The following is a 19,397-nucleotide window of genomic DNA, read 5'->3' on the forward strand; positions in this document are numbered from 1 at the left end:
GACCTGGGCCCAAGCTTGGGAACCTCTGGCCCCCGCGCTGTCGACCCGGGCACTGTGCTATCCGTAAGGCGGGATCCGTGGACCCGGGCGCTGCGCTGCCCACAAGGTGGGATCGTTATCTGCGTTTACTCCAGGGAAGCTCAACCAGCATCCCGGGGCTCAGTGCTGCTTCTCGGTTATCTGAGATCCAGTGAGACCAACTAATTGGCCTCGACCACCCAGGTGGGCACCCCCAGCAGCGGGCAGGACAGAGGGTGACCTGTGATCACAACGGGACTTCGCTTTTCATCCAGGTGAAGGCGTCACTCACAAAACTGTCCCCTAATCCTCTCAGCTTCAGCGTTCGCCTTTTCTTCTCTGTAAACTGCTCCCGAGTCCCGGCCCCCAGACATCCAAGTTTCCCGTGCCCGTCCCTCTGAGCCTGGCTGCCAGTGCTGTCTGTTTATAAAACTGTCTGACACACCGGGCAGGTCATCCTAACACTACAGCCTGCCTGAGTTTACTCACTCATCTTTGTTTTCTTTTTCCATTTCAAAGGATAAAACCTCATCATTAAACAGAATGCCTGTATCCTGGTAGCTTGCATGAATCCAGAGTGAAGATTATCTGGACTATCAAATGGAACACGGGTGGAGGCTGCATACCTGACAACGAATGGAGCAGCAGAAGCCGCAGCCGCGTGCTTTTACCCAACACCAAAGTCGGCTCCTGTCCCCTTAGGCCACAGCTTCCTAAAACCAGGTGGCTCAGGGCCCGGGTCACAGCAGTAATTTCTGGGTAACGTGAGAAGATGTAGAGATTTGTTGATAAAAGGAAGCCCAGAGCAGGCCCCCAGGTGGGCAAGAGTGGGCACGGACCATGGGAGTGGAAGTGAGGGTCTCCCAGGGGCTGCACGGCTGTGCTGAAGCAGGCCTGGGTGAGAGAAAGGTGCTCCCCACACAGCAGGGACCCGCAGCCAGGGACTGGAAGGATCAGGGCCAGAGCAGGCCTTGCAGTCCATGTTCTCTGATCCTAAGGGAACCATATTTTTTAAATGTCAAGGCCACATTTTAAGCATACATGTGAACATGGGTAACTCAGTCCATGACCACGAGGACCCTCCATCATCTCTAAAGTGCAGACGCGAGTGGAGCTTTGTCCCACGCTGGGAGGTCACAGGGCTGAGTGTGCACAGGAATGACAGAAGCCCTAGCTCAGATGTGAGACACGGTACAGCACTCAGCCCACACAGCGCAGCACTCAGACCCCAGCCACGAGACACAGAAAGGCCTGGACACTGCAGGCACTGTGTGTCATCCCCCACACGGGACGCTGTGTGTCATCCCCCACACGGGCGCTGTGTGTCATCCCCTGCACAGGGCGGGTGTCATCCCCCGCACGGGGTGGGAGGCTGCCAGCCTCTCAGGCTGTCTTCCTCGTTTTTAGAATGGAGGTCGACCTGCCCAGCAAAGTGGTGTTTGGAGCCACAGAATGCAGCCAAGTGCCCTCGCTTAGACCCAGCAGAACTTTAAGAGCGGCACCAGTACGAGCAGAAGAATCACCAGAGAACTTGTTTATATTTTACACGAGTTTACTGTGAAATGTAATCATGTCTCAGAGGAATTAATTCATTCCACCAGATGACAGACACAAGGCTGACTGCAACATGCCAGTGCCACCTTCAAGCCCTAACTTCAGTGGAGACCGAAGCTCAGCTTCCCCAGCTGTGGCTGCACAGACCCGCACTCGAACAGGCCTGAGGAGCTGGTGTGGAAGCTGCAGGACTCCAGGGTAGATACGGCAGGGAAATGGATCCACACCTGAGCGGAGGAGCTCAAAGGCTGTCTGTCTGCCGCGACCCTCCTTCCCACACCAATGGGCTGTTGATCAGAGTCACACGGGCGGCTCCTCCGCTTCCGGAGAGAACACCCGCCTGCAGCAGCAGACGCTGGACACCAGCGAGGGGCCGACTGTCCTCCACCCACCCGTGGCCTTGGCACAGCAGCCATCAGCTGGACAGGCTGTTACTCCTGTAAGAATCCTTCCTACCTTGGAAAGTGCACACAGTAGGTGCTCAATTCCTGCTTGGAAAGAAATGTATTTTTTTGTTTGCTTTTGTTCAAGAGCTATTTCATCATCACTAGAAGAGATTTTGTATGTTTTGTTTGGTTTTGTTGTTAAGGGCAAATGCAGAATTAACTTAGGAAAAAACAAAGAACCTCTTTCAGTGATGACAAAATAACTCTTTATAAAAATGTACACAGTGATTTAAAATACACAGTTGGGGGTGCTGAATGTACAAGGACACTTACACATCACGCCCCTCTCTTCGGGCAGACAGCAGGCAGGACACCCGCTTTCCGTCCAGGGAAGAAACGCAGCTGCCTGTTACAGGTGCTGTAACGTGTGTTAATGAGCTTGATTATGGGCTCGAATTCCTCATGTTTGAAAAAACAAACACATTTTAAAAGTTCACTTTACATAATGAGTGAAGTTACTGTGAAAAATTCAAAATACAATCAATTTGAAACACAGATAGATGTATTGTCTATAAAAGTAGAACAGTCTAAAAGAGTCTTAGAGGCTAAATTTACTGGGACTAAGTCCTAACCTGAGACTTCTACCTCTCAAAATTTAGTTTTCTATAACTATTTTGCATAAGAGAACTTGCGGTTTCGCCTGTAGCTGAGAAAATGAACATAAGAAGCGGCTCGGTCTCCACCGTTTGTCCCAGTTCAGTCTAAGAGCGCCCTCTACATGCTGGGTCCCAGGTTTCTCTCGGTGGGAGCCTCGGTGTGTCACAGGCTCCGTGCCCAGGAGGTCACTGCTATGGCCTCGAAGCCTTCCACCTCCATCTAGCAGAGCTTTAGTCCCTGGGCCCCTGCGTGTCTCTCCACACTGATGGGGTGACTCCAGTGGAAACGCCGCCTGTGTTCCCAGTTGGTGCTGGGACGGAGCGTGGCGCGGCCCCACCCACTGCTGCCTACACTTCTGATTTAACCTCTGCGAAGCTGGGTGACTGGCAGAAAGGGCGCCGTGTACATGGAGAACATTCTGAGTGATCATCCCGTTTTTGAGAAGCACACATTGTGCTCAGCAGTCCTCCAGGTCCTCTTCCAGGGATCAACCTTCATGTTAACATCCAAATCCAACTTTCTAATGACATAGCCACTCAGGTTTCCTCTGAATTCACAATAACCTAATAGGCTCTCTCAAAGCCCGTGCAGTCAAAATCAATGGTTTAAAACCAGTGGAGTTTGGTGTCGGTCACCAGAATGCCTTAGTTTCCAACTTTCATACACTTTTGAAAGTTCTCATTTAATCACATGTTCCACAGCAAGGTTTTATTTATTTATTTTTTTTCTTTTTTCCACTGTAGCAAGTGGTATTAAATGGTGGTCAAGAAATGTTTCCTGCATAAAATCTGATCACCGAATACACGGCTGGTGTTACTGGGCCTCCGTGTGCCCACAAACTGCACCATGCCCGGGTGTGCTAACCTGCACACACCATGGGGCTGCACTCCTGGGCCAAAGACGAGAAAGACGTGGTGTCACTCGAGAGCAGGATGAACCGTCTCCGAGTGTCTGCACTTTTCCACTTCATTCAGATCCTTGGCAGTGAACGTCTCTGCAATGATTTCTTAGTCCAGATGGTGCTTACGTTCCACCCCAAAGCGCAGACGTGAGTGGAGCTTCGTCCCACACTGGGAGGTCACAGGACTGAGTGTGCACAGGAATGACGGAAGCGCTGGCTCAGAGAGCCACTCGTCAATGTTTCCTGCCGACCATAAGCGACGGACTTCATGGGAGCCCCAAGGCAGTAAAAGCCGACTCTCAAGAAAGCAGCGGACACAAGGATGCACAATTCCCCACCCGTCTCCTCCTGTCTCTCCTTTTCTGCTGCTTATTTTACAACCGATCAATGATGTGCAAAGAATTCTTAGGCTCCTTTCACAAAAGCATCCTGATTCTTTTCATACTCCGACATATGTCTTTAAAGTTAAATATTTAATACTTTTGGGAGAAATGAGGAAGGAAAATACATAGATTACAAACAATTGCATTTATATCGAGGATAAAAAGAACCAGCTGGCATTTATTCACACCTTGTAATAAACACCATGTAAATACTTTATATGCTGCAGTGGTTTTAACGCTCACAATCATCCTATGAAGAAAGTCCTGTGGTTATCATGTTAAAGATGAAGAAATCGAGGCTGATGTAGATAAACCAATTTTCCCAAGGTGACTCATAAGGCCAGAAGCGGTAAAGGCAGGGACACACACACACAAGTGAACTTTATAAGGAACTCCGTCTCCGATTCACACCTCAGTTCTGAACTAACAAAGAGCCTCTTCTGGACCTTAAAGCCACATGAATGGCCACGGCTTACACAGCTCAATGTTTCCCTGCCTAACACTGCATTTTTCCTGTGTATTTGTTGAGGTGTTAAATACAACTGCACCTGCTGGAGGGGATCCGTGAACTCCAGGAACGTAACCGTTCTTGCGACCTGAGTTATCACGGCTTCCATTCTGTGAACTCCAGGAACGTAACCGTTCTTGCGACCTGAGTTATCACGGCTTCCATTCTGTGAACTCCAGGAACGTAACCGTTCTTGCGACCTGAGTTATCATGGCTTCCATTCTTTTTCCTGGGATAGAAACGTTGCGTCTGAAATGAGCCGTGGAGCGAGGCGAGCTGCCGACTCGGAACACCCAGCCAAGGCTTGGAGACTGGACCCAGTCTAGGTAAACATAAAAATCTCTATGCCAGGAAACGATTCAGCCAGGAGAATATTTTTGCTTTCCCAGATAAGGCTGAGTATGAGTGAGGGGAACATGCAATGTGTTCTGCACATGCCGCTGAGGGTTCTGTCTGTACCTCCTCCTCCCACGCTGGGCACACGGCATCAGAGGGGCCCTGGAACACTCCAGGTGAGGGGTCTGGGAGGCAGAGCATAGGCAAGTTTGGTCTCTGAGGTAAGCACAGAGCAGGTAACAGGAGGGGAGAGGAGCAGAGGAGGTGAGAGGGGGATGAGGAGGCTGGGAAGCCAGGTCAAAGGTCAAGGGTCAGGTGTCATCCCCAGGACTGTGCTCCAGGCAGAGGCACAGATAGAAGAAAAAATGAAATTAAATCCAGTTTTTGACGAGTGTGACTTCCATAGTAATGGAAAAGTTTGGCCTAATTCCTAAAAGTGGGGTATCCCTAGCAACTCCCATCCCCAAGTCTGGGGTCAAATTCCCAGTGGATTCAATGTGGCTCCCCAAATGTTCAGTGTTGAAATCCAAGTCCCCAAGGCCACCCATCTGTGGGACTCTGGAGGGCTATGGCCTCCAGAGCTCGAGGGACGCATGCCTGCTGCGTAAGGCCACCCACCTGTGTGCTGCGTAAGGCCACCCATCTGTGTGCTGCGTAAGGCCACCCATCTGTGTGCTGCGTAAGGCCACCCATCTGTGGAACTGGGCTGCGACCGCCCACGCTGACTAAAACGAGGCCTTCAGAGCCAGGTTAGCGTGCTGAGGTCATGGACACCCTGAAGATCTCGTGCCTCTAAAACCTTCTCCATCCACTCTGCCGGACACGCCTGGTTCCCCCCTGCTTGGGGATTAATACGAACTATGCCACTGATAGTTCTCCCCTTTCAGCAGCAGGAAAACTCAGGGACTTTGGCTCATGTTTAGTTGTAATGGGGAGGGTGCTGGGAAATCGAGGTGAGGGGTTCATGGTAAAATGACTCTGGCCACAGCTGTGGTCGTGGGGCTAGGAGCACAGGGATCCCAGGAGTCGCCGAGGAACTGGACACAGTTGGCAGAGACAAAAGATCGGCGCTGGGGCAGCAGGCAGGACAGGCAGACGCCCTCCATCACCGCACTGCTTTCATCTACAGTGATTCAGCACCTCCAGCTTAAAAAGCCCTTCCTGTTCATTTTCATCACAAACCCTGAGAGCCTATTAAATCTCCACACACAAAGGAAAGAAAAATCAAATTAATGTTTAAAGCGGACAACTTGTTATGAATTTATCCTGCTTAGATACAAAGAAAAGATCTTAATGTCCCCAAGCCGAGACTTTGCAGTTATCTCTTCATAGACAGGGCACTAATCCCTTACAGTCAAAATGAAAACAAAACGGATAATCCTCGGAAATGAAAAGATACTCGACTGAGAGACTGCAGAGGGAGAAAAAGAGAGACAGAAAGACAGAGACAGGCAGAGACAGACAGAGACAGCGAGAAACAGAGACAGAAAGACAGAGAGAGACAGAGAGACAGAGACAGAGGCAGGCAGAGACAAAAACAGAGACCAAGAGGAACAGACAGAGGTAGAGACAGAGACAGACAGAGACAGAGAGAGGGACAAAGAGAGGCAGAGACAAAAAGAGACAGAGACAGAGAAGGACAGAGGGAGGGGCAGAGAGACAGAGAGAGGCACAGACAGAGACAGACAGTGACACAGAGACAGAGACAGGGAGAGACAGAGACAGGGAGAGACAGAGAGGGACCAGGAGAGGCAGAGAGAGAGACAGAGACAGAGAGGGTCAAAGAGAGACAGAGATGGAGAGAGGCAGAGGCAGAGAGAGGGGCAGAGACAGAGACAGACACAGAGACAGAGGAGCACCCAGGGCATCTCGGAAGCAGCGTCACACAGTGCGGTGGGGACCACTCCCCCTGAGGAAGCGTGAAGGAGCCTCGAGAAGTGAGCCGGCAGAATGATGCAGATGCAGAATGATTTCTCAAGAATGATTCTGAATTCCCAGGAAAGAAGGAGCAGATGCCAGAGAAGGCAGCTCAGAGCTGCTCCACACCTCTGCTGGATGGGGAGGGTGTCAGGGTGCCTCTGTGAATCAGCGGCCCTTGTTCTCTATCAGAGCAAACTCAGGAAAGCTCTATTATGTAGTCACTGATCCGCTCAGCAGCGGGTCCACGGGTGCCTCGGGGTAGCTCTCCGTGGTGCTCAGAGGACACCCTGATTCACCTGCCTGCCCGTGGAGGGGGCGGCCCAGGGCGGGGAAGCAGGGAAGATGCCCCCGCCAGAAGTGCCAGGTGGTGAAGGCAGCGCTGGCTTCTGAGAAGACTTAGGGACCTCCAGATCTTAAACACGTGGCCTGTGCCCTTATCAGGGTAGGACACATGCCAGAGAACTGGGCGTTTGTAGAGATGTAAGTAGAATGGGATTATTCTCTTTCCGCCAACATGAACACTCTAACCTTCTGTCGTCAAAAGAAAGTTTTCAGAAAATTTAAAGATGGCGTAATGAGAAGCAAACAGCAGCTCTACCACCTGCTGGCAGCCAGCAGGGCTGTGGGTTCCTCCGAAAACCAGGGTCCCGCACATCATCAACCCCAGACCCGGGCTCCGAAAACCAGGGTCCCGCACATCATCAACCCCAGACCCGGGCTCTCCAGGGACCTGAGGGAGCAAGGCAGGGCAGGAGCAGGGGACACATGAGATGCCGTCCAGCCACAAAGGCCCCACAGGTCCCTGGCGGGCTGCTGGTCTGAGGGAGGGGCTGCTGCCCCCACCAGCCTGGCCTGGCTCTGGCCCCTTCCTGTCTCATGCTCCTGGATAGAAATTAAGCCAGACGCTGCTGACACAGCCCACACTCTGATGGCACCCAGTGCAGGGCCAGCCCTGACCTCCTGGCCCTTCCCAGAACCACCCGACACATTCCCAAATCCCACCACAAGCCCCCCTTTCCTGAGGTGCCACAAATCCCACCACAAGCCCCCCTTTCCTGAGGTGCCACAGCCACCAGGACGCTGTGTCCCTGGAAGCCCAGGTAAGGAGCCCCGTGTGTGCGGGACGCGTGAGCTCAGAGCATCCAGTGCTGTACTCTCGGGATGGACGAACTCCAGAAAATTCACCAAAGGATTCTTTTTGGTGTGACTATTTAAATATGGTAATCTCCTTTGCAAAACAAATTAGAGTATTTAACAGTAGAATTCTGACTTGTGGTATCACTTTTCAAAATCTGCTTATCTGCAGTAGGTCTGTTTCCATTATGACTACTACAGAGCCCATCTGCCTTCTTCTTCTGAAATAAAGTGAGTGCCTACAAAGCACATGAAATTTTATTGAACTCACAAAACATAATTTAATTATTTTTAAAAAAACACGGTAGATGTGGGGCAAAAAGATCCCTAAGTTGTGGGTTTTGTCTCTTCCTACCTTACTACTTAACTCCCTCCCTTTCCCTCTCCCTCTCCACCTCCCCTCCCCTCCCCTCCCCTCCCAGTTCCCTTTCTTTCCTTCTATGTTTTAGAAAAAAAAAGAAAGTCAATTACTTTTAATCAATTTGAGGCCTAACTAAAACAAGAGGCATGGACAGGGCTCCTGTGAGCAGGTAAATAAAAATTAGTTCCTCCTGTAAAGAGTTGCAAAGTGACGCAGAGTAGTTCTGTGGGACAGAGATTCTGGAGCTGTTTAATTGCTCTTATTTGGGGATAATCACTCAAATCTGAATTTCCTTCCTTCTGTTCAGTCATTCCCTATTCCACAAACAATTTGTATTAGTCCATTCTCACACGGCCATAGAGAAATATGCAAGACTGGATAATTTATAAGGAAAAGAGGCTTCCTTGGCTCATGGTGGCACAGGCTGTGCAGGAAACATGGCAGCATCTGCTAGGATTCTGGGGAGGCCTCAGGAAACTTACAATCATGGCGGAAGGCAAAGGGGGAGCCAGCACTCGACATGGGCGTAGCAGGAGTTGGAAGGAAAGAGGGCAGGTGCCACACACTTTTAAACAGCTGGTTCTCATGAGAACTCGCTTACTATCAGGAAAACAGTACCGAGGGGGTGGTGCTAAACCACTCATGAGAAATCTGCCCAGTGATCCAGTCACCTCCCATCAGGACCCACCTCCAGCACTGGGGATTATATTTCAACATGAGATCTGGGTGGAAACCCAGACCCAAACTGCATCACAATTAAAAATCACTGAACTCCTGCTGCTTCAAAGCTCCTTTAAACGTACAGTTTTATTTTTTGTTACCTTCGTAAACTATCTTAGAAAGCAGTAAAGTATTAATATCATCTCCCACCCTACTTGGTTAAACAGGCAAAGAAGCCATCACAAGAGCCCCCATGAGTTATCTAGGCCATGGCCCCAAGAGGGTGAAGCAGGATTAGAAATCTCTTAGTTCTGAACCCCGTACTATTCCTTCATCCCACCTGCTTCCTCAGGGGCACAAGAGACACCACAGCTTTATCTCTTTTCTGAGCCTCTCGTAAAGCTTCCTCACTGGTAAAATGACTGTGGATCTTTTTTAAGCATAGATATTTCTCTTGTTCTTAAGTATTTCTTGTCTCTCTATTTTCTGAAACACACAGGCTATGGGCAGCAGCCTGGCTCAAATCCAGCTTTGTCCAATGGCCCCATGTGGAAGAACAGCCACCCGTCATCCAAGGCCACTTTTGTTTTAAAAGGATAAATTTCTTTTTTTTTTTTTTTTGAGAAGGAGTCTTGCTCTGTCGCCCGGGCTGGAGTGCAGTGGCCAGATCTCAGCTCACTGCAAGCTCCACCTCCCGGGTTCACGCCATTCTCCTGCCTCAGCCTCCCGCGTAGCTGGGACTACAGGCGCCCGCCACCACGCCCGGCTAGTTTTTTGTATTTTTAGTAGAGACGGGGTTTCACCGTGTTAGCCAGGATGGTCTCGATCTCCTGACCTCGTGATCCACCCGTCTCGGCCTCCCAAAGTGCTGGGATTACAGGCTTGAGCCACCGCGCCCGGCCTTAAAAGGATAAATTTCTAAAAAGCGTGGACATGCTATGGGCTTTCCAGAGTGAAATAGAGGTTGAGACACTAGAGCAGGCAGAGTTCTAAGGCAGCCCCCAGTTCTCAGCCCTTGGTAGAAACATCTGCTCCAGTTATTCAATCAACAGAAACTAGGTGTTTGTGTGAAGGGATTCTGCAAATGCAATCAACATCTCAACTCGGCTGACCTTCAGTTAGGGAGATTTATGCAGGGGCACAGCCTGAACACATGGCCATTTACGTCTGGGTCTAGAGGTCAGAATGAAGGAAGTCATAGATTTTAGGCTCATGGAGTTACCTGTTACCTGCTGTTGGCTTGAGGGCAGAGGCTGATCATGTCAATGAACATGGTGGTCTCTGGTGGTGGAGAGCAGTCCTTGGCTGACAAAGGTGGGGAACTGAGTCCTATAAAGTCAAGGGACTGAATTCTGACAGAAACCCTGAGTGAGCCTTGAAGATGGGAACACAGCCTATCCGACACCTTGATTTTAGCCTGGTGAGATCCCAAGCAGAGGACCAGCCGGGCGCTGCTGGACTCCTGACCCATGAGAACTGTGAGATAATAAACAGTCTTGTGTTACCTGCTAAATTTGCACTGGTTTGTTACATGGCAATAGAAAACTGATATGGTAAAGACAGGCAAAACGCTAGCATCTCCACCACCATGGCCACCCCATCAATAATGCTTTTCTTCACCTGATATCAGAGAAATGTCTAGATAACTAAGCCAGTAGTCAGGATCGCATGGTTATGCTAAGTCACCTGTGATGCTGCGTGACAAACTGCCAAGTGTCACAGGACAGGGGTTATTTTCCTGTTGGATAACTTGATGGAAAGTCCTGTTCTATGCTGTCTGCTGATGTCCATTAGGAAGTATGCTTATTTTTTATGTCTTTTTTAGTTTCATCTCAATATTCTCCCTCCAAATTCTTAGTGAACAATCTTTTCTGGTACTGTGTAGCCAATGATTTAATCCTCATTCACAGTGACATATAATTTATCCAAAAGCATAGTTCCCATTTTACCAAAGAACCACTTGAGTATAAGCTTGATCTGACAATGGAATGGAGGAAAATAACTTCTGCCAGTGCACAGGCTTGTAACATGTTGGAGGCAAATGGAAATAAAAACAGTTGCACTTATTACACATGATTTGTATCATATAAATACGTATTTAAAATGAATTAGACTTAAGTATGCATCTACTCTTTACAGAGTTTTTTGTTTGTTTGTCTTTAAAGAACTCAGAAAACTAAGGAACCTCAACCATCACTGGTCTAATTACTTAACAAAAAAAAGACCCAAGGGTGATGTCAGCACATGGTGGAATAGGAGGTCCCCCTGCTCATATTCCCCATAGCAACAATGATTTCACAGCTATCCACACAGAAAAGTGGCCCTTTTGGGAGCCATGGGATTCAAACCAGAGGTTGTCAAACTCTGGTGGAGTCCCTAGCAGGGTCATTTTGAGAGAACACAGCTGCACCAGGTGGCAGATCTAACTGTGGTCCCAGCCCCAGATCTAAAAATGGCTCTGTTACCAATTTCCAAAAAGCTCAGCTATATCCCCATTGGGCCTCAATCCTGCTACCCAAACCACCTAGCAAGGGTTCTGGGAGGAAAGTTGCACACTAGTGCCTGGGCAAGCAGGACTGATGATAATAGTTCTGGCAGTGAACTACACACAAAAAAAGAAATTAAGAAAACAATTCCATTTATAGTAGTATAAAAATATAAAATACCTAGGAGTAAATTTAATGAAAAAGATGAAAGATCTGCACAATGAAAAATATACAACATTGATAAAGGAAATTATAGATGACACACAAAAAATGGAAAGATATCCTGCAATCATGGATTGGAAGAGTTAATGTTGTTATGATACCATACTACTTAAAGTGATATACAAATTCTATGATGTCTCTACCAAATCCCAATGATATTTTTTCACAGAAATAGAAAACACAATCTTAAAATGTATATGGAACCATAAAAGACTCTGAATATCTGATCTATCTTGAGCATAAAAAGCAAAGATGGAGGCATTACACTACCTGATTTCAAAACATACTACAAAGCTATAATAATCAAAACAGCAAGGTACAAGCATAAACACAGATACATTGGCCAATGGAATAGAAAACAAAGTCAGAAATAAACCCACAGATCTATAGTCAACTGATTTCAACAAAAGTGCCAGGAACATATTATGGGGAAATGACAGTCTCTTCCATATATGGTGTTCTGAGAACTGAATATCCACATGTGGAAGAATGAAACTAGACCCTTATCTCATACCACATGCAAAAATCAACTCAAAATGGATTAAGGACTTAAATGTAAGACCTGAAACTATAAAACTACTAAAAGAAAACATAGGGAAAAGCTCCACGACTTTGATTTGGTTAATGATTTCTAGAATATGACCCAAAAGCACAGGTGACAGAAGAAACAATAATATCTTTGTGAGGTTTGCATGTTTGCTCTGTGTCTGCATGGGTTTTTCTAAGCACTCTGGTTTCCTCCCCACAAAGACGTGCAGGTAAGGTTACTTGCTGTGTCCAAATGGTCCCAGGCTAAGTGACTGTGAGCGTGTGTGAGCTGTCCTGCAGTGGGATGGCATTCTGTCCAGGGTTGTTGCCCAGCTTGAGCCCTGAGCTTCCAGCACAGACTCCAGTCTCCTCAACCCTGAATGAAATAATTGGGGAAATACTTATCTTGTTTTTATTAATCTTAAATGCATGCATAGCTCATATTTATTTCACTATTTAATATTTGAGGTGTTTTGGTCTTTATTTATAAGTTTGGTGATGTTTTGTGACCAAAAATATGCTGTAGGAATCTAACTCTTATTTATAGCTATTAGCCAATGGGAAAATTGGTTTCTTTATACATCTTTTCACTCAAGTTGCAGTTTCTGAGGACCAATCAATGATGTTAAGTGAATATGTACTGTATTGTATATTTCAAAATTGCTAAAAGAGTAAATTTTAAATATTTTCACCACAAAAATGCTGCTAAGGATGTGATGTTATTGATATGCCAAGTAGCTTGATGTAATTATTCCATGACATAAACATGTATTGAAACATAACACTGTACCTTAATTATATATGATTTTATTTGTCAATTTTTAGAAAGGACCCAGAAAGTGGTGGTTATAGACTGAGGTCCTATACCTGGACAAGCACAGAGTCAGAGGGGACACACGAGATACTGGCTTCCAACCTCTTCATCCTATTTATGTTTCTATTATATGATATCTAAAGGTTCCTCCTGGGCTACAGCTTACAGCTTTTGTTTTAAGGTTCTAAAACCTGTTTGATTTAGAATTGACAATTTCTAAACTTGTTCCTTACCCTCACTAGACTGAGGAGCCCTCAGGAGAAGATACACAGAAATTTTAGAATTCCATCCACTGGGATCAACACACCCAAGTCTCTTCTCTTTTTCATCCATTTTAAAATGAGACCTGAGGAGCTTACAGGTAAGATAGAGCTAAGAACAATATCTCAGCCTCTAAATGGAACTTTAACACAAATACGTTTCAGAACAAACAGGTTTTATAAAATTCATAGCTTAAGCCCTTACGTGTTTTATGATTTGCCCTTTCCTGCCCATACTAAGTCTTGCTTAAAATCATAAAAAAGTCAACAAAGCTAGTAAGATATATTTGCCTTTATAAAACAAAATAATCTTGCCTTATGAAAAATTATAAACCTTTCAGTTTGCTGTTACAGTGTGTATTGGTCCATTCTTGCACTGCTATAAAGAAGTACGTGAGACTGGCTAATTTATAAAGAAACGAGGTTTAACTGGCTCACAGTTCTGCAGCCTACACAGGAAGCAAGGCAGCTTCTGCTTCTAGGGAAGCCTCAGGAAACTTCCAATCATGGTGGAAGGCAGAGGGTGAGCGAGACACCTAACAAGGCAGGAGCAGGAGCAAGAGAGAGAGTGGGGAGGGGCCACACAGCTTTAAATGACCAGATCTCAGGAGAACCCGCTCACTTTCAGAAGCACAGCACCAAGGGGGATTTTGCTAACCCATTCATGAGAATCCACTCCATGATCGAATCCCACCAGGCCCCACCTCCAACATGGGGGAATACATTTCCACATGAGGTTTGCGTGGAGACACAGATCCAAACCAAATCAGTGTGTGATAGCTTTTATAACAGAAAAAGAATCTGAGACTCAGGCAGTCAGCTGATTTCTTGAGTTCCTTTTCATTCTCCTGGATGTCACGTATTTATCCCAATGATTGTGGTATGAACGGCTTAGTGGGTCAAAATATTCTATCACCAAGAATAACACATGTGTTTCTACATGTTCTCAAGCTGCGAGAATGGGTGGTCAAGTCTGCATTTAGTTAAGAATTACTAGTGATATGGTTTGGCTGTATCCCTGCCCAAATCTCATCTTGAATTATAGCTCCCATAACTCCTACGTGTCATGGGAGGGACCTGGTGGGAGGTAATTGAATCATGGGGGCGGGCTTTCTTCCATGCTGTTCTCATGACAGTGAATAAGAATCACAAGATCTGATGGTTCATAAAGGGTAGTTTCCCGGCACACACGCTCTTCCCTGCCACCACGTAAGAAATGCATTTGCTCCTCCTTCGCCTTCCAACGTGATTGTGAGGCCTCCCCAGTCATGTAGAACTGTGAGTCCATTAAACCTCTTTTCCTTTATAAATTACCTAGCCTTGGGTTGTTCTTCATAACAGTATGAAAATGGACTAACACAACTAGAGACCCTATCCTGTCCTCAGAGTAGGAGACATTTTATCTTACGACCTGAATTCATCCTTAAACCAAAGCTAGAATGGCCAGTCTTCATCACATTCAATGGTAGATGGGCTAGGAAGTGTTTATGAAGTTGAGTGGCTCTATTTTTCTAAAAACCCATTTAATTCAAATTCGCTAATAGACAAAGGTCATTTCATGCACTATTTCCCTCTTTGTCAAGACAGATACATGCCCAGATCTCTACTTGGTTCCCAAACTAACCCCAGACCAAAGAAACATGTTGTAAGAAAGCCACATGCACACATTTTAAAAGGAATTCACAGTGACAGCATGGACTGTTAAAACATTTTGCTGTATTGTACAAATGGCTATTTACCTATCCATCTATCCGTATCTCTGTAATCTATCTATATTTCAGCCCCTCTGTCACTGCAATAATTCATCTATATATCTACAGTCATATGTTATTTAATGATGGGGATACATTCTGAGACATGTGTCATTAGGAGATTTTGTCATTGTGTTTACACCGTAGGGTGCACTTACAGAAACCTAGATGATACAGGCTACTACACACCTAGGCTATATGATATAGCTTATTGGTCCTAGGCTACAAACCCGTACAGCATGTGACCGTGCTGAATACTTACACAACTGTAACACAATCATATTTGTGTATCTAAATACACAAAAGCAAGTATCTGTGTATGTAAGCACATCTAAACTTAGAAAAGTGAAAGTAAAAATAGGGTATAAAAGTTAAAAAATGACACACCTGTGCAGGACACTCACCATGAATAGAGCCTTTAGGACTGGAAGTTGTTCGGGGTGAAGCCATGAGTGAGGAGTGAGTGAATGTGAAGGTCCAGGACATTACTGCTTCCTTTTATATGACTGGCAGTGCAGTAGGTTTGTCTATGTCAGCATCACCACAAACACGTGCATCATGTCTTTAACCATGAGGTTATGATGGTTGATGTCACCAGGCAATAGGGATTTTCAGCTCCATTACAATCTAATGGGACCACCATGGCATATGTGGTCTGTCCTTGACCAAAACATTATTATGCAGAACATTATCTATCTATCTATCTATCTATCTATCTATCTATCTATCCATCCATCCATCCATCCACTTTATCTATCATCTCTATCTATCCAACTATATTTACCTACCTGTCTTTCTACTTCTCTAGCAATACACACATCTACTAGGTTTGTCTCCCTTTACCAAAGGTGGGCACAAATCTGCAAATCAAGCTTACTGTCCCTGTTCCTGCAATGGGATCATAGACATCCTTCTACAAACATGAACACCCTTTGTGAGAGGCTGTACAGTTAATACCAATTCATATAGAAAACCTAATTTTAACCCTTCATGAAAAGCAACATTTGCTGGACTTTTACCTTCCATTTCAGGACCAGTAAAGGGAATTTCAGGTTGTACTGTCTGCCCAGCACAGACACTATAGCCACACACATTCACACAGATGCACACACATTTTGGGAAGTACAGTGCTCAATTAAAAAAAAAAATCCTTTGCTGACAGAAGGTTTGCTATTTCTACACATCTGTCTTAAGAATAGAAAGAAGAAATTCACCAACTCAGTACTTGTGGGCCTTTCCACAGTGATTAAATAGCACAATTAGCCACGCATACATTTTTCTACTCGAAAAGCTATGGAAACATCAACTTTTACAGTTACATCTTTGATATTATTTAATTAACCAAGCTCACAAACTAGTTAGCATGTATTTAACATAGTGCTGGTCTAACCTTCTCATTTTATTACTGAAGAAAAAGAGGCCCACAGAGTTTAAGTGGCATTTCTAGAAACATCTGAGACTTGGACAAGAAGTCAGTCTTTATATCCAGTCTAATTCTGTTAGCATTTAAAACTAAAAATAGAATTTCTTTTACTAATGACTGTTTCATGAGAAGCACCCATGCCACCTTGCCCTAGGTAGAACATTCTTAGTAATAAATTCACTGTTCTGATACCTGACTTCTTATTTTCTCTTGATCTTTAACTTGCTTATTCCAAATGCTAAATCTACCAGAAGACAGCACGTACACTTGCTAATGTCACAGTCAAGCGCTTTGGAGTAACCAGTGGCCTGTAGGAACTGGCAAAAGTGCACAGGGTTCATCAACTTTTCCCATCTCAGACAACGGTCACACACCTTAATTTTTCTGCTCCGGCTTTGTACCTTGAGATGCGAGCCATGGACAGAGGCACGGACAAGGTGTCCAGCCAGCGCTTCTCATACCTCGGGTCCTTAGCTATGGGTGAGGAAGGTGACGATGGAGCCTGTGCAGAAGAAAGGAGAACAAAGCGTCACAGAGGCAGAGGAGGCTGCATGCAAGGAGAGGCGTCTGCAGGCACCTGGAACACAGAACTCAAGTCCAACACATTTTAACTGATAAAAAGCAAGTGAGATCGTTTCTGAAAGATCGGGAAAGAAAGAAGTGCTCTTCTACCCGGATTTAAGACATTTTCTCCCTCTATTTTCTAACTGCAAATTGCATGAGAGAAAGGAAGCTGAAAGGAAGGAGGAGGAGAACAGGGGCCTAAATTTGGAGGGAAAGTCGCAGACACAGTACTGGGCTCAGTGCATAGAGACCATGAGAAAGACGCAAAACCAAAACAACCTGAAATGTCCACTCAGTGAGTTTCGGTCGAGAGACACATAATAGAATGGCTGATGACATTCTGTCCAGGTCATGGGTCTGCTTTATTATTAGTGGCAACGACCCTGCCCGTGCTGTAGTAGGAGCTGGGACCAGATGGAAAAGTGAGGAGGCCTCGGAGCCATGCAACCACCGCAGCACCATGCAACAGCCCCACGAGCGTCCAACAACGAAAGGGTCAGAGGTGGGTTCTGCCCACAGGATACAACCGTATCATATTCCACATTCTCAAAGAGGAGCCTGAGTTGCCTGAGCCATCTTGACCTCAGAGCCTGGCTCGCTGTGAATGAACCAAGTGCTGCCACCCCAGTCACCGGCATGGACACACCTCACGGGTGTGCCCCACACTCACAGGTGTGCCCCACACTCATGGGCGTGCCTCACACTCACAGGCGTGCCCCACACTCATGGGCATGCCTCACACTGACAGGTGTGCCCCACACTGACAGGTGTGCCCCACACTCATGGGCATGCCTCACACTGACAGGTGTGCCCCACACTCACAGGTGTGCCCCACACTCATGGGCATGCCTCACACTGACAGGTGTGCCCCACACTCACAGGTGTGCCCCACACTCATGGGCATGCCTCACACTGACAGGTGTGCCCCACACTCACAAATGTGCCCCACACTCACAGGTGTGTCCCACACAGGTGTGCCCCACACTCATGGGCGTGCCTCACACTGACAGGTGTGCCCCACACTCATGGGCATGCCTCACACTGACAGGTGCGTCCCACACTCATCGGCATGCCCCACACTCATAAGACATTCCTGTTGATTTAATTGAATTCAGTGTGCACCGGAAACACCAGCCCTGAGCTCTGGGCTCTGTGCACCATAGGGTTCAGGGACTGTTGCACCTGGAATCCGAGCATCTGTCGGCAAGAAGACTTTCTGTAAGAAGCGGCGCCACCAGAAAACAGCCCTGGGCTTTGCAGAGGCTCGGAAGGGGGCATGAAGTGTCTTTCATACTTGCTTGCTCATAAGATTCATCGGCCACATGTCCACTACGTATTAGAATGTTATTTGAGACCTCATACCTCATTCCTTATCAATGTATAACCTTATACATTGGTTAATCCACCACTTAAAGAACCCTGTCCACCTCAAGTCTCCTCTGCAGTCAGCTTTACCTGCCAAAAAATAACATCCCTAACAGTTCTGTGCCGCTGAACTGGCTCTGGTTGGTTTGTGGTGAGAGGAGATGGGGAGCCGTTCCCCAGGGCTTCACATGAGATTCCTGGAATCTTGGAGGCTTCGCTTCCATGTGGATGAGGTTTCCATACGACACTCTACACACTGCTCACACTTAACAGAAAGAGTGTGATGATTTATTTTTCATCTTTGCTGATATACAAGCCCCTTTCTCATTCTCCTCCACCTCAAATCATCTTTGCATCCCTGCCCTAGGATTTAGACGAAAGGCCTCTCACCCAGTGGCAGGTGGGATGAGGGAATGGACGCTGAGGGAGGGTTGGAGCGTCACACAGAAGAGGCGGCATCGCCACCTACAGACGTATCAGAAGGCAGAACAAAAACTCACACAGCCAGAGGCTGGGTTTGGGTTATCATCCTAACATTGTTTCTCTATATTTATTAATTCCATGGCCAATAGCTTAATAGCAAAAGTGGCAATATTGGAACATTTGAACTCTGAGCTGAATTTTACAGATACTCATTCATTGTTACCCTTTTCTGTTGGGCTCTAACATCTGGTAAGAGAGTCACCTTTGGTGCATGCATGAGAACAGCACTGAAATGCCTTCAGATCACCTGCTATGTATTTCATATTAGCTTTGCTGAAATACCATTTGTCTACACAGACTGCTGCAAGCTGTGTAGGAACTCATTATAAATGATTGCATACTGTGGCACGGTTTTAGTTATCACTGTTCATTGAATTTTAACTGTGGTATTTGCATGCACAATAATCCATCTGTGCCATGGGAGTTCATCCTAGTAATGGTGCTGTGTGTTTAGCCACGTAATCTATACCTCTTGTTGCTGATTCAAAGGTTTGCTACAGTGTGCTATCTGTTTTCAGAGTTACTAGAATCATACTGCAAAACCACCCCTTAGAATTGCATAGAGGAGTCTACTATACAATACACAATATTAAAATAAACAAAATAGTATGCATCCTTTCACAAAATCAGTTGAAGATTACTTTTTGAAGGTGTAGGATCAAAAGCAATTCCCTACTAAGAAA

General features: G+C 46.3%; 1 protein-coding gene across 2 annotated transcripts in view; it reads right to left on the bottom strand.

The window, feature by feature from the left end:
* The window catches only part of SNTG2 (syntrophin gamma 2), a 353,789-nt gene that overhangs the window by 104,240 nt on the left and 230,152 nt on the right, over positions 1–19,397 (bottom strand). For both annotated transcript variants that reach the window (XM_033176694.1, XM_033176695.1), the window contains one exon: positions 16,677–16,804. In XM_033176694.1, coding sequence (XP_033032585.1) covers positions 16,677–16,804 — 128 coding nt within the window. The remainder of the gene's footprint in view (positions 1–16,676; positions 16,805–19,397) is intronic.

The sequence above is a fragment of the Trachypithecus francoisi genome, unplaced genomic scaffold (genome assembly GCF_009764315.1).
Source record: "Trachypithecus francoisi isolate TF-2019V2 unplaced genomic scaffold, Tfra_2.0 Lachesis_group17, whole genome shotgun sequence".
In the NCBI taxonomy this organism is placed as follows: domain Eukaryota; kingdom Metazoa; phylum Chordata; class Mammalia; order Primates; family Cercopithecidae; genus Trachypithecus; species Trachypithecus francoisi.